This window comes from Triticum aestivum, chromosome 7A, assembly GCF_018294505.1.
Source record: "Triticum aestivum cultivar Chinese Spring chromosome 7A, IWGSC CS RefSeq v2.1, whole genome shotgun sequence".
NCBI classification, from domain to species: domain Eukaryota; kingdom Viridiplantae; phylum Streptophyta; class Magnoliopsida; order Poales; family Poaceae; genus Triticum; species Triticum aestivum.
Window position 1 is genome coordinate 154664394 of NC_057812.1, and position 15496 is coordinate 154679889.

Sequence of the window (15496 nt, forward strand, 5' to 3'; positions counted from 1 at the left end):
ACGAAGATGTTGGTGAAGACCACGCTGAGAAGACCTTAGCGATGAAGTATCGGTGATGACGTTGCAGCGGCGTGTCGACGATGAAGTCGCTTGAAGGCGTCCTCCACGGTAACAATGTGTCGATGCCATGTTGTGCGGAAGAAATATGTTGGCTCGTAGCCTGACGTAGTTGTACAGCTTCGAGCATGGTAGGGTTGGCAGAGGAGTAGATCGTCTGGTACTCTGGTGTATGTCGGTGGAGGGTTCAGCAGGTCCAGTCGATGGGTCGCGCGTCGTTCGCGCGCGTGGTTGCTGCGGCCTTCGGATCTGTGGCAGCACTGGTGCGTAACGGGCGAGTTAAAGCCGAGGTGGTAGCCCGGCTTGCAGTCACCGTCAGGCTGCAAGCATGCATACCATAAAAATTCCCTTGGATGGCCGTGACGTGCACTTGGTACCTGCGTGCATGGCATCCGACGGCGCCCGCGTGTTCGCATGCGCTCGGTGTTGGCCTAGCCTTGCGGGCGGCGCGCACCTGTGGCCGCGGCCGTGATCGTGACAGCCTGGTGTCGGAGATGCAGGGGCTGTTTGGTTATTAGCCATAGTTTGCCAAGCCAAAATTTAGCAGTCACAGTTTAGTTGACATATGTTTGGTTTTGCCACACTTTGGCTTGCCACACTTTATTATCTATATGGCTCATTTGTCATAAAAACATTGTTTTTGCCAACTTTTGCCAAAGTTTAGCCTCTAATTTCTTAGCCACACTTGTGTGGCTTGCCATACTTGTGTGACTAGCCACACTTTGGCTTGGCCACACTAGTCACCAACCAAACAGACCCGCAATTGCTTGGACGAGGCCGACCTATCGGCCAGATCGACGCGGCATTGTTCTGATGCAGAAGAGGTCAATGTAGATTGGATCGAGGTCGCGGAGCCGCTGCAGGAATACGTGCTGCAGTTTCCGCACGTGGAGTCAATTGCTCGCGGAGGTTTCGGCCTCCCGTGATCGGGACGCGAGCGTCGTCGTTGCGGCTGGGCCTGGTCACCGTGGCTTGACGAAGTTCGTGCCGGCTCGTCCCGGCCTGATGCAGATACTGTCAGAGCCGTGGAGCCGTATATGTATTGTCGAGGCCGTCGAGATGCCGATTTGCTTCGATGTAGACGATGACGCAGGAAGCCCCGCGTGGGATCGTCAGCTGTCCGCTGCCCCCGTGACTTCAAGCGGCTGCGTGGGTGAGGTCGCCGCGACAAACCTTGCGCTGATTTTCACCAGAATTTGAGGATCCTCAGATTTATTTGTGGCTAAAGAGAAACTAATCTAATAGAATTTCGAAAATTAGAATTGACTTAATATATGAAACTGATCTAATCTATAATCTATGGAACCGACCTAATCTTTTGATCGATCGGGTGCCGCGCCCCCGGGAAGAGAGATTAATCTCCCTGGGGGCGGCACGCTGCGGAAGTAGAATAGGAACCTAGGATCGGCATCGTGAGACTAACCGCTCTAATACCATGTGGAAATTGTAGGATGATTGAATATTATGTTGTTGTATTGATCTGACCCAGGTGTGGGATATATATATAGTATAAAAGGGGTAGAGACTTGGAGTACAAGACAAGTTACATGTGGTTTAAACTAATTCTATCTCTATCTCCTTATCTCTAACTTAAACCCAATTATATTTCTAACACTATAAAGAGACTACAATTGGACCAGAGCAGCAATAATGTCACCCATTTACCTGCACGAACTTGATTACCAGTAAAAGTTCATGAAATAACTTCAAATTGATGTACATATGAGAGGCACAAGGAATACAACAAATACAAATGTACCGTGGGTCACAATTACACGAATCTCAAAGCAAATGCAGGGTGGTTGTTCTGTCGGTACATACCATGAACACTAGTAAGGACTTTGACATCCCATAGAGTATTCGATTGGTTCGGCAGACCAGCACGGTCTGGGAATTGTATAATTAAACGACAGGTCATAATCATCCATGGAGTCTTCAGGATGCCTCAAAGTCTTGATCCTAGCACACTTTGCTTGCATTTCATTGTCCATGCAAATATGGTAACAAGACCGGATGTCGAGAGACTCTAGGAGCGGGCAACCATTAAGGATGAGTTCCAAACCACTGTTGGTGAGCGAATTAGCCGTGAGCTGCAACGACCGCAACTCCGACATGCTAGCGATCGCCATGGCTGTGCTGTCATCTACGATTTCACTGTAGAAGGACCTTTGGCTCAGTCGAAAGCGCTTCAGTAGAGGGCAGGCATCCCCTATGACTTCAAGTGTTTCTGGGAAGCGGTGCATACAGTTTGATATCTCTAACTCCTCAAGCATGGGGAACTTTGTGATCACCGCCTTGAAGGCCGAGTCCACAATGTCACGGCACTCGATGAGTCGAAGGCTCTTCAAGGATGGCGCCCTGCAAAGTAGAGAGAAGCCGACTATAAATTAAAACTTGACAGTAAATTAGAAGAGTCATTTGGGAAAAGATTGGAAAAATCTAGGAAAGGGGAGCTTGAGGAAAGTAAAGATGTTGAGATGCTCAGAAGATGTGGAAGGCTGAAAGGCAAGGAAGACCTGAATGTTGAAGGCATGGCTAGGGAGGGAGCTGCTAGCAAGGATGAATATGGTGACTCCATCATTCCTACTTTCATTAATACACACAAAAATAAATTGCTAGAAATAGCTTTTGGGGTAGGTGTGGATCTGGGGACACAAATTGATATGATTGATTATAGTATCAATCTCATTAAAAAATAGAACAGGTTAGAATTGACTTGTGGCTCAGTAATAATTCTAAAGAAAACTCCATCACATTGAAGAGGAGGTCCATGTAATTGAAACATGGGAACATGATATTAAAGACTTGTTAGAAGCGGAAGAAGATTCTGATAGAGAGGATGAGGAAGATAAAGTTTGGGAACAAGCTAAACATCTTTACTCACATAAGAAAGGGAAGAATAAAAGCAGAACCTACCACAATTCTAAAGGAAAATCTAATCTTGGTATTAATTCTTTTAATAAACTAGGGAAGAAGAAGGAATAGTCCTTTCTTCCTGCTAATGAGAGGTGTTTTCTGGAATATGTGAGGTTTTGGGGGGATTTAAAAAGGAGGTTTTTGAGGGAAATGGTGATGGATATGAAAGCTGACTTTCTGAGTTTACAGGAGACCATGAGACAAAGTTATTCTAGAAATGATTTGCAAGCAATTTGTGCTTGCAGGGATTTTCATTAGCACTTTGTACCAGCCAGGGGGAAACTAGGGGGCTTTTATTGGGGGTTAACTATACTCCTCTAGATGTGATCTCTGAAGACGAGTGGGAATATTATATCAAAATGAACGTGCATGATGTTAAAACTAGGTTTATATGGGACCTGGTGTTGATATATGGGGATGCATAGCCTGAGAGAAAAGCTAGTTTTTTAGCTGAACTCTCTAGGGAAATACATGCTTGTATAAATCCCATCCTCATTGGAGGGGATTTTAATATAATCAGAAAAACTTTAGATAAAAACAAGCGTGAAACTACCAGACATTGGAGTTTCATTTTCAATGTTATCATAGAACATGCTGGCTTGAGAGAACTTGATTTACATGGTAGAAAATATAACTAGGACAATAATCTACCTAACCCTACTTTGAAAATTAGACAGGATTTTATGTTGTGTTGATTGGGAGGAAAATTACCATATGACTAAAGTGACAACTCTAGATAGGGAGAAATCTGATCACACTCCCATGCTTATGGATATAGGGGATTTGCCTAAAACTGATCCAATATTCAGGTTTGAAAATTCCTGGTTTCTAAGGGACGAGTTGGACAAAATTGTAATAGACCCTTGGAATTATCCTAATATAATGGGGTCTAGTATTGAAAGATGGCAGGAAAAAATGAGGAATTTGAGACCTAAACTAAAAGGGTGGAGTAGAAATATGAATGCCGGGTATAAAGAGCTGAAAATATATTTTGAGACAATTGGATGATATTGATAAAAGATGTGAGGTTCGTCGATTAACTGTTGCTGATAGGTAGGAATAAATGGAGCTAAGATCTCAACTAGGTAGGCTTTTGAAACAGGAGGAGGCAAAATGGAAACAAAGAGCAAAAATTGATGAGCTGCTAGAAGGAGATAGTCATACCAAATTCTTTCATGCTAAAGCTAATGGCAGAAGGAGGAAAAATAAAATCAATAGTTTGGATCAGGATGAAGGAAAGATAGAGGGGGAGAAAAACATTATGGAGTATATCACAAATTATTATAAAAACTTATTTGGACATCCAGAAAGATTAAACATTGCTCTGGGCACTAATAATGTTGCCAATATACCCAGAGGGGCTGGAGATAGGTTGACTGCTAAGTTCACAATGGAATAAATTAAAACTGTTGTTTTTGATATGGCACATAACAAGTCTCCAGGCTCTGATGGTTTCACTGCTGAATTTTATTATTATTTTTGGGATCTCATTAAAAATGATATTAAAGAACTCTTTGATGATTTCCATAGTGGTAACATGGATATATCTAGATTAAACCATGACATTATCACACTAGTCCCTAAGACTAAAGAGGCTAATCATATTCAAAAGTTCAGACCAATATGTCTACTGAGTGTTATATTCAAAATCTTTAATAAGGTGCTAATGAACAGATTAAATGGAGTTGCTAATGAAGTCATATCCCCTATACAAACTGCATTTGTTAAGTGGAGATACATTATGGAAGGGGTTCTCATGTTGCATAAGGCTTTGAATAGTATCCATAGAAAAAGCAGAGTGCTCTGCTCTTTAAGGTAGATTTCGAAAAAGCATATGATAAAGTGAAGTGGCCTTTTATTCTACAAATGTTAAAAACAAAAGGATTCCCAAATAAGTGGACTGACAGGATAATGCATACTATCAGCGGGGGTGCATGTTAAGGTAGATGATAATATTGGGAAATATTTCCTACACACAAAGGTATGAGGCAAGGGGGCTCCATTTCACCCTTGATTTTTGCTATGACTGTTGATGCACTAGCTATTTTGACGAATAGGGCTAAAGCAAGTGGTCTGGTGAAAGGTGTATTAGAGGAAAATACTGACAAAGGAATAAACACGCTTTAGTATGCTGATGATACAATCTTTCTAATGCAAGATGATTTTTAAAGTGCACATAATTTGAAATTTATATTCTGTTTGTTTGAACAGATGTCAGGATTGAAATTAACTTTCGTAAGGGTGAGTTGTTCTTATTTGGGGAGGTTGCTAATAAAGCTTTGCCCAAGTATTTACTTGCCCTATAGGACGTTTTCCAATGAAGTATTTAGGGCTGCCCCTGCACAAGAAAAGAATCAAAAACAAAAGTTGGGCCCCCCTGAAAGCAGAAGGGAGAAGAAGTGTGAGAATTGGCAGGGAAGATTATTAGCTAGGGCTAGTAGGGTCACCTTGATAAAATCCTATCCCACTGGGATTCCCTATTATATGATGTCCTTTTATGGGCTCCCGGTGGGGGTAAATAAAAGGATGGATTATTTTAGAGCCAGACTTTTATGGCAAGAAGAGGAAGGAAAAAAGGGAAATATCATCTGGTGAGCTGGTCTGAAGTGTGTAGGCCTAAAGATTTGGGAGGATTGGGAATACAAAACTTAGCTTTAATGAATAAAGCATTATTGGTAAAGTGGTGGTGGAAAATCTTTAATAGTATTGGTCTCTGGCAAGATATCCTTCTCAACAAATATTTGAAGGGAGAGGGCCTGGCAACTGCCAAATACAGATAGGGGGACTCCCAGTTCTGGTCTTAGATCCCTAAGCAGAAAAATAATTTTCTTTTAGTGTGTAGGTTTGAAATTGGGAATGGGAAGAGTGTCAGATTTTGGGAAGATGGATGGGTTAATGATAGAGCATTGAAAGATGACTTCCCTCGATTATATAACTTGTGTTTTGATAAAAATAAATATGTCAAATATATGTTTGAGAAGAGTTTATGTAATGTTAGTTTCAAAAGAACCTTATATGGGGATTCTTTGGAACAATGGGAGCATATTAAGGTAGTTGTTCTGGTGTGGTCTTGAGTGGGGACAGAGATAGAATTTCTTGGACCTTAGACAAAAAAGGAATCTACATTGTCAAATGTTATTATAGATTCCTGATTGAGAATGGGATTAAATACCCACATAAATTCCTACGGAAAACTAAGATGCCACCTAGGGTGAAAGTCTTTATTTGGTTGGTCTTGCATAATAGTATTTTAACTAGAGATAATCTGTTTCGTAGGGGGTGGGTGTGAGATAACACTTGCCAATTTTGTATGCATATTGAGAGTGTTAATCATATATTCTTGAAATGTTCCATGACGAAAATGATGTGAAATATTATTCAATATGGTTTTGATATAAAACAATTGCCTGACAGCACTCATGATTTGTTTGGGATTTGGTTGAAGCATTTTGGAAAACTGAAGAAAAAAATCCCTGGTGGCAGTGGGGATAGCAGCAGTTTTCTGGACTATGTGGAAACTTAAAAATAGTGTGGTATTTGATAAGAAAAGGATATCTGATCCATGTATACCTGTTAATATGATGATTAAAATGTTACATGATTGGCCCGTGTTGCAGATAAACCCAAGAAGTCGAAGAATAATGACAGAGGGCGTAAGAAAAGTTGAGCAGATTACAGGAGACATCTTTCGAGCAACTTTAGGATGGAGGATGGCGCATAGAATTACGGCTCTGCAATGCTGCTCTGGGAGCTCTCCCTTTGTTCACTTGTCTTGCTCCTCCCTGGTCTTTGTTTCTTCGGCTGAACTTGTTCTAGTAGCATTGTTCGTTTTGGAGAATGCTTTAGTAGTATTGATGTTACGTGCGTACTCGAGAACTTGACCTATGAGACCTCTCAGATTAGTGTTTGTTAGGTTAAGCTCCAGTCTTAGCTTTGAACCCGTCTAGGTTGCGAGGCTTTTGCATTCCTAAAGGGGTGTGAGACTCTGATTCCCCATCACCCTGCAGGGGTGTGCATCGTCTAATATGTTGGCCGGGACTTGTTGCTTTGTAATAGTTGGTGTGTGTAAGACTTAGTGATTTCTGATGACAGTGAAACAAGGCCCTTATTTTTTTTCGAAACGGAAAAACAAGGCCCTTATTACAAAAGGGCAACAATGAAAGTTTCTATTTCTGCAACAGAGGCCTTGTTTCATTATGTTTCTTAAATACATGTCTTGTTTTTTTTTAAAAAAAAGGTTCAGCAGGAAGGCAACAAGGCTCGTATTGCAAAGAGTCGAATGCAACACGAGCCGTGTTGCAAAGGCTGGTGCACGCTAATGAAGAGAAAATCAGACGGTCGCCGAGCTCGCCATCCAACAGTTACCAAGGTGATGGATATTTTCTAAACATCACCCGGCCAACGGGTAGCACAACCCTTATCGAAAAGGTAAACAAGCAAGAAATCCTTACGCGTTGCCGACCAGGGAGAGAATCCTTTCTGTGACGTAGCTCCCGCCCCAGAAGGCCTCGCACCGACCCGCACTACGCCTCATGGCAGCTCTCACCATCTGAAGCAATTTCCTCGAGTTGAGGTAGAAGCCATCGGCATAGTGAAAGCGCATATCGATGCGGCGCCACAGCTCGGGCTCGTCCGTACCAGCCCTGCGCCATGGGCTGCACACCATGTCCGGCCCCATGAGGATCTCGATGTGGTCCAGCCTGCTGAGCACCGCCAGCAACACATCCCGTGGCAGCTCCGCCCAATCCCTCCACTCCGCCTCTGTATCCATCCCGTCCTGGGGTGGTGGTGGTGGCGGCAGTCGGCGAGGCTCCTCGAGAAGGCAGGAAAGGGAGGGTGGTGCGGCCATGGCAAGAGGTCTCGGCGTCAGTTCTTGTTTATACAGGAGGGAGGTAGACCACAGTTCCTCTCCAATCCTATACTATGTGCCAAATGGAGACGCCGGAATTGGAGGCCGGTATCTCGTCGGCGTTACTACATTTATCTTCAGTTATTTTGTCTATCTGCCGAAAGCGACGCTAATTAATTATCTCTTTCTTTTGGGTAAAGAAGCACTCCATCGTTGTCTCTAGCTAACCAACGGCGTTGTATCCAAGGCGTTGATCAAGGAGTATACTATATAAGATAGTAGTAATAATAACTTCAACTAAAATTAAGTATGGTTCTGGGTTCGTCTTGACTTTCGAGCTCAGTCGTGGATCTATTGCAACTCGAAATCTTTCTCCAAATTTCATCACTATATATATACTAAAGGAAAAAAATATCTCATACTAGATATTTCAATCTACTATATTTTCTTTTCTTTTTGGCGGGTGCAATCTACTATATTTTCTTATTCACATTCTCTAATTAACAATACTAGTAAGGTATACGTGCATTGCACGCATGAGATTTTATAACCAAATCTTGACCTACTAATAAAGTGGTTATCGCTTCTGATCGTCCGTCATTAAAATTACCTTTCAAGTTGGTTAAAATTACCTACCAATGCTATCCCTAAGTGAAAAAACGATTCGATTTTTCGGACCAAAAATCGACGCTTCCTTCGTTATTTTATAGGGGCGCGACGAGTAGAGATCATGGAACAACGAGTATCCAAGTGGTTGGCCGATCGCTCTTTTAGCGGGGAGACCAGGGTTCGATCCCCAACTTTGACATATCTTTCTTTTCTCACGCTATGCGTTCATGGGCCGGCCCATGTGCGGGGCTCCACTCCCCTATTTTCATTTTACTTTTTTGTCTTTTCTTTTCTCATTTTGTTTTCTTTCTTCTTTAACTTAATTCCTGATTTTAATACTCCAAAAGTTGCGAGTTTGATAAAAAAAATCATAAAATATATGTGAATTAATTTTTATTTAGAAAATCATACAAAGTTTGTAGTTCAAAAAATGTTGGTGGTTTTGCAAAACTGTTCGCAAAATTATATAAAAAAATCACAATTTGTAAAAAAAAGGTCAGGAAATAAAATCAAGTTCATGATTTTGAAAAAATGACCGTGTATTCGAAACATATTCGGGAATCTGAAAAAAAATGTCCATGAAATTTTATAAAATGTTCACAATAATAATAATAATAAATATTTTTTTAATTTTGTTCCCCAATTTAAAAAAATTCATCGATTCAAAAAATGTTTGTTGAGTCAAAAAATGTTAATGAATACGAAACTGGTTCATACATTCAAAAAAATTGTAAACAGAACTAATGTTCATGATTTTTTTTTGAGAAAATCAAAAATTTAAACAAAAAAATGTTTGTTGATTCGAAAAACTATTTGTTGATTCAAAAGTATTTTATGTCTAGGATTTGATTAGTTCTTCAGAAGTCTTTATATGTCTTGGCTTTGGGAGTAGTTCGTGGTTAATGAGATTTGTTTTTAAAGTTTTAAACGTTCCCTTGCGCAACATAATGACAAGTGTGGCATGCACCGGTAAACTCATAGCCTTGAGATTTACCATGTCGAGTGCATTGTGATCATGTGAACATCGCGACCATCATCGGTTAGGGTGAGAAAAAAAATGGCAACATGGTGAACCACTATGTTAAAATAGAGTACGCTCATATATTAGAATATTGAGTCATACTTATTTAGTTAGCCATAATTTTTTGTCTCCCATTGCAACGCACGGGCATATTTGCTAGTTATAAATAAATATCACACTATATCATGTAAGCTTTGAGTCATATATGCATGATGTAGATGTTCGTTTAATTCTTATAGTTCATCTCATTCAAAATTAATTAGTTTTATAAAAAATCTATTTTAAAATTTATGGAATTGTGCATTGTAAAGCATAAAGTAAAAAACAAAAAGTGACAATTTATTTATAAAAAAAGTTTGGACAATTAAGATATGAAAGATTCTAGAACAAAGGAGAAGTGCTTATGTTTTGAGGTTTGTGCATTATGCTTAAGTTCAATATGGAGTCTTCTAGATTGTACATGTGGCAGAATCTGGTGGAATGTAGATGATATCCAACGGCCAGTAGTGCTCGGATTTGCCATCTCTGTACCATCGGATTGGCTTCATCTAACGACCAACTTTCAAAGTTATTCGCATACTATATAGAGGTATAAATATTTGTAACAAGTATATTTTCAACAGATAAATTTTTGAAGGTTATATTTCCCACGCTCATTTCGAACAACTATATGGGCATTAGAGCATCTACAGCCGCGGGACTCAAACCCGTCTCAAACGCCCAAGCGGGCTGACCCGTCAGTGACCTGTCACAAAAAACCGATCTAGCCAGGCGCCTCAAAAGTCCGAGCTACCCGGCGCCCCTCATATCCGGCCCAAATATGTGGCGGCCCGGACGCGTCCGCCACGTTAGCCTAGCGCACCTCGACCCTACATATATCCCATTAGATGAACCCTAGGCCGCAGTCCGCTCAGTCCATTTCACTCTCTCCGTCATCTCCTGTTTCCAATCCGATCCATGGCAGATGATCGTAGTGGCTTCGGCTCCAATGGCGACAAGAGCAACGTCGATGTGGTCGCTCTCCGCATTGCTTTGCGCCGCTCCCGTCTAGATCAGGGCACCAGCAGTGGAGGCAGCTCACAGAGCGACGCATCGTCCCCCTTCGCCTGTCGTCCTAGTGCAGGCGACGTTGACGGGCCCTCCTGTCTGGTGCGCAGCACCGGTGGGAGAGCCGCCCCGCAACCACCACATCCATTGTACCTTGAGAGGGCGTCCACATGCACCGTTGGGTGCTTGTGCCCTCACCGGTGCCGGGCCGGTTGAGGATGCCCGAGTCAGAGGCGCGGGCCACACGACACGAGTGGCAACACACGAGGGAGGCTATGGTGGCGGGCGACGCGTCGGCGAGGCGCCAGGAAGTCACGCGCGCGACGGTCGATCCCGAGGACATGCTCATTGCATCCATCCTCCGGTGCTCCCTGACAACGGCAGAGACGGATGCGTGGCGTGAGCCCATGCGCGTGTGATGGCACGCCATGACCTGTTTATTGTTTTGGAATTATTTTTAAATGTACATGCCAAAAGCCCTAAAACAACCCAAATTGGCCCAAAAGCACACACTAATGGATAAACGGGCCACAGGTCGGCACATTTAACTTACTAGAAGATACCCTGCGCGTTGCGGTGGAATTCGCTAAAAAATAATCTGATATTTAAAAACATAGAGTTTGTATGAAAACATAATATAAAATGATGACAAATAATTTTGTTTGGAACAAATATTGTTTAGAGTAAGCATCTAGAGAAAATATGATGAAAAGCCAAAAATGTGTGCATATCATTTTCTATATTTGTTTTTTTCCATGACAATATATCATCGAGGTGATGAGACAAAAACTCCGTTAAGTAGAGACATCTCAACGCTTGGCTAAACCTAAAACAGCGGTAACAAACGTAGTTGTGCATTGGAAAACAAAGCTTGCATAGAAAAATAAAACAGAAGTTCACTCATAATCTGATTTTCTAAAAAAAAGGTTCGCTTATAAATCCTGAGGCTCACTGTTGAGTAAATCATGCTTCTCATTAGATCAACCCTGTGCAACGTACTGCTGCCACTGCCTGATTCTTTTCATTTGTCTTCTCTAGCGCCGAAAACTGCGTGCTTCTGTATTGGATGAAGCTGAGTTCCATCCTACAAAAGCTTGATTAGCACTGGATTTGTTAAACAAAAGTGATGAGTTGCCTGATGAAGAGGTTTGATGGGATGAACGTATCTAGCGCAATCCAGAGCCTCTAGATTCACATCCAAAGTTATTTTTTTCTTCGAAATGGAAACAAAAGATTTACCTCATCCATTAAATAAGAGGAGAATACAGTTTAAAGTTTTTACAAGCGCCCCTGCAAAACGGCATGTCAATTACTCTCGAACAACAATACGCCCTAGTTTTTTAGAGCAACTCTAGCAGACCCCGCATCCTGCCGGCCCGCAAAACGCGTTTGCAGTTCGCGTAAAACTACTTTTGCGGGCTGGCTCGGGCTGGCACAGATGCAGACCCCCCAAACAGATCCGTAAAAAAATGTATTCGCGGAATATACTTTTTTACGGGTCGGCTTTGCGGGGTCTGCTCTTTGCGTCGCTGCATCCCGCATATCATCAGCCCGCAAATATCAAATCCAATATAATTCAACAATCGAAAACAAACTGAATTATTCAAATCAAACATAATACAATAATCATCCGCATTACAAATTATTATTCAAATCATTGTAGCAAACTTAAATAATGCAAAACAAAACTTGTCATGAATACAAAAATTAGTCACTGTCCAGCCCCTTTGCCAATGGTGCTCAATGAGATCTTCTTGAAGTTGAAAGTGTGTGTCTGCATTTTCAATCTCCCTGTATGTTTGAAGAAAAGCTCTAATGTGGTTTGGGCCTCTAGGTGGTTTGACACGGCTACCCACATTGTCGTAAAAGAATTCTAAGTTCATTCCTCTCTCATCTTTAAGAATCATATTGTGCAGGATAACACAGCATGTCATGATGTTCTTCAAGGTTTTTTTATCCCAAAAACGAGCAGGACCACGGACAATGGCAAACCTAGATTGCAAAATACCGAATGCTCTTTCAGTGTCTTTTCGGGCTGCCTCTTGCACCCTTGCAAATTCACATTGTTTTTTTGTTTTGGGTTCTTTGATGCTCTTAACAAATGTGCACCAAGGAGGGTATATACCATCTGCAAGATAGTACCCATTTATGTATTCATGCCCATTGATAGTGTAGTTGCAAGCAGGAGCATCACCATTAGCAAGCTAGCAAACAAATGTGACTGTTGCAACACATTGATATCGTTGAGAGTGCTCGGCATACCAAAAAAGCAAAGCCAAATCCATAAATCCTCGGATGCTACGGCCTCTAGCACAATTGTTGCATCACGAGACTTGCCACAATACATTCCTTGCCAAGCCTTGGGGCAATTTTTCCAAGTCCAATGCATACAATCGATGCTACCTAGCATGCCAGGCCAACCTCTCCTCTCATTAGATGCCATCAATTTCTTTGTGTCATCTTCATTGGATGCCCGAAGATACTCAGCACCAAAGACACGGACGATCACTTTCACAAATCTACGCACATACTCAATTGTAGTATCTTCACTAATGCGAAGATACTCATCGACATAGTCAGCCGGAACGCCATATGCAATCACCCGCATAGCTGCAGAGATTTTTTTATATGCACTAAATCCCTTTAAGCCCGCGGCAGTCCTTCTTTGAGTAAAATACCGGCAATTTGCCTCGCAAGCTTCAACAAGTTTCACAAAGAGGGATCAGCGCATTCGATACCTTCTCCGGAAGAGATGCGGAGGATATGGAGGATTGTCCGCGAAATAGTCTTGCATCAACATCTCGTTCCCAAGATGGCGATTCCGAGGAATGCACAGACGCCCGACAGTCGATCCTCGCCTCCTCTTCCGGTGCTCGTCTTCATGCTCCTTCACGGCAAGCGCCATGACTAATGTTTGCTGCCGAAAGGTCGCAAGCATGGTCTCAACATCCGAGTCGTCCGAATGGGACGAATCGGAGAGCAAGAACTTCTCGCACGGGCTCAACTCCATCTACATGCACACCAGCGCGTCAATCAATAACACAGCTCGCAAAAATCACTAAAAACAACTAGTGGCGGCGGGGAGGCGGCGACGGGGGCGGCTCTTCTCGCCGGATCCGGGGGGCCGGTGCAGCGGCTCGGCGCGGGAGGGTGTGGGGCGGCCCTGATGACCCACAAGTATAGGGGATCTATCGTAGTCCTTTCGATAAGTAAGAGTGTCGAACCCAACGAGGAGCAGAAGGAAATGATAAGCAGTTTCCAGCAAGGTATTCTCTGCAAGTACTGAAATAAGTGGTAACAGATAGTTTTGTGATAAGATAATTTGTAACGAGCAACAAGTAACAAAAGTAAATAAGGTGCAGCAAGGTGGCCCAATCCTTTTTGTAGCAAAGGACAAGACTGGACAAACTCGTATATGATGTAAAGCGCTCCCAAGGACACATGGGAATATCGTCAAGCTAGTTTTCATCACGTTCATATGATTCACGTTCGGTACTTTGATATTTTGGTATGTGGGTGGAGCAGTGCTTGGGTACTGCCCTTACTTGGACAAGCATCCCACTTATGATTAACCTCTATTGCAAGCATCCGCAACTACAACAAAAGTATTAAGGTAAACCTAACCATAGCATGAAACGTATGGATCCAAATCAGCCCCTTACGAAGCAACGCATAAACTAGGGTTTAAGCTTTTGTCACTCTATCAACCCATCATCTACTTATTACTCCCCAATGCCTTCCTCTAGGCCCAAATAATGGTGAGGTGTCATGTAGTCGACGTTCACATAACACCACTAGAGGAGAGACAACATACATCTCATCAAAATATCGAACGAATACCAAATTCACATGACTAGCAAGACTTTTCCCATGTCCTCAGGAACAAAAGTAACTACTCACAAAGCATAAACATGTTCATAATCAGAGGGGTATTAATATGCATATAGGATATGAACATATGATCTTCCACCAATTAAACCAACTAGCGTCAACTACAAGGAGTAATTAACACTACTAGCAATCTACTAGCACCAATCCCGGACTTGGAGACAAGAATTGGATACAAGAGACGAACTAGGGTTTTGAGATGAGATGGTGCTGATGAAGATGTTGATGGAGATTGTTGGAAATATGCCCTAGAGGCAATAATAAAATGGTTATTATTATATTTCCTTGTTCATGATAATTGTCTATTGTTCATGCTATAATTGTGTTATCCGGAAATCGTAGTACATGTGTGAATACATAGACCACAACATGTCCCTAGTGAGACTCTAGTTGACTAGCTCGTTGATCAATAGATGGTTACGGTTTCCTGACCATGTACATTGGATGTCATTGATAATGGGATCACATCATTAGGAGAATGATGTGATGGACAAGACCCAATCCTAAGCATAGCGCAAGATCGTGTAGTTCGTCTGCTAAAGCTTTTCTAATGTCAAGTATCTTTTCCTTAGACCATAAGATTGTGCAACTCCCGAATACCGTAGGAATACTTTGGGTGTGCCAAATGTCACAACGTAACTGGGTGACTATAAAGGTGCACTACGGGTATCTCCAAAAGTGTCTGTTGGGTTGGCACGAATCGAGACTCGGATTTGTCACTCCATATGACAGAGAGGTATCTCTGGGCCCACTCGGTAAGACATCATCGTGATGAGCTCAATGTGACTAAGGGTTGGTCACGGGATGATGTGTTATGGAACGAGTAAAGTGACTTGCCGGTAACGAGATTGAACGAGGTATTGGGATATCGACGATTGAATCTCGGGCAAGTAATGTACCGATTGACAAAGGGAATTGTATACGGGATTGCTTGAATCCTCAACATCGTGGTTCATCCGATGAGATCATCGTGGAACATGTGGGAGCCAACATGGGTATCCAGATCCCGGTGTTGGTTATTGGCCGGAGAGTTGTCTTGGTCATGTCTGCATGGTTCTCGAACCTGTAGGGTCTACACACTTAAGGTTCGATGACGCTAGGGTTATTAG

General features: G+C 42.3%; 1 protein-coding gene across 1 annotated transcript; it reads right to left on the reverse strand.

The window, feature by feature from the left end:
- Positions 1-1748: 1748 nt before the first annotated feature.
- LOC123152309 (putative F-box/LRR-repeat protein 23) lies at positions 1749-7878 on the reverse strand. The gene is made up of 2 exons (XM_044571885.1): positions 7425-7878; positions 1749-2415 (listed from the first exon to the last, which is right to left on the reverse strand). Exons 1-2 carry the CDS (start codon positions 7820-7822, stop codon positions 1887-1889), a joined length of 927 nt encoding a protein of 308 aa, XP_044427820.1. The 5' UTR covers positions 7823-7878; the 3' UTR covers positions 1749-1886.
- Positions 7879-15496: the final 7618 nt, after the last annotated feature.

What these genes read in the sequence shown, in the direction of transcription:
- LOC123152309 (XM_044571885.1), bottom strand. Translation starts at nt 7,822, where the DNA reads ATGGCCGCACCACCCTCCCTTTCCTGCCTTCTCGAGGAGCCTCGCCGA. An exon ending in CTCTCCCTGGTCGGCAACGC is followed by an intron (nt 2,416 to 7,424) that starts GTAAGGATTTCT and finishes TCTACTTTGCAG; the next exon opens with GGCGCCATCCTTGAAGAGCC.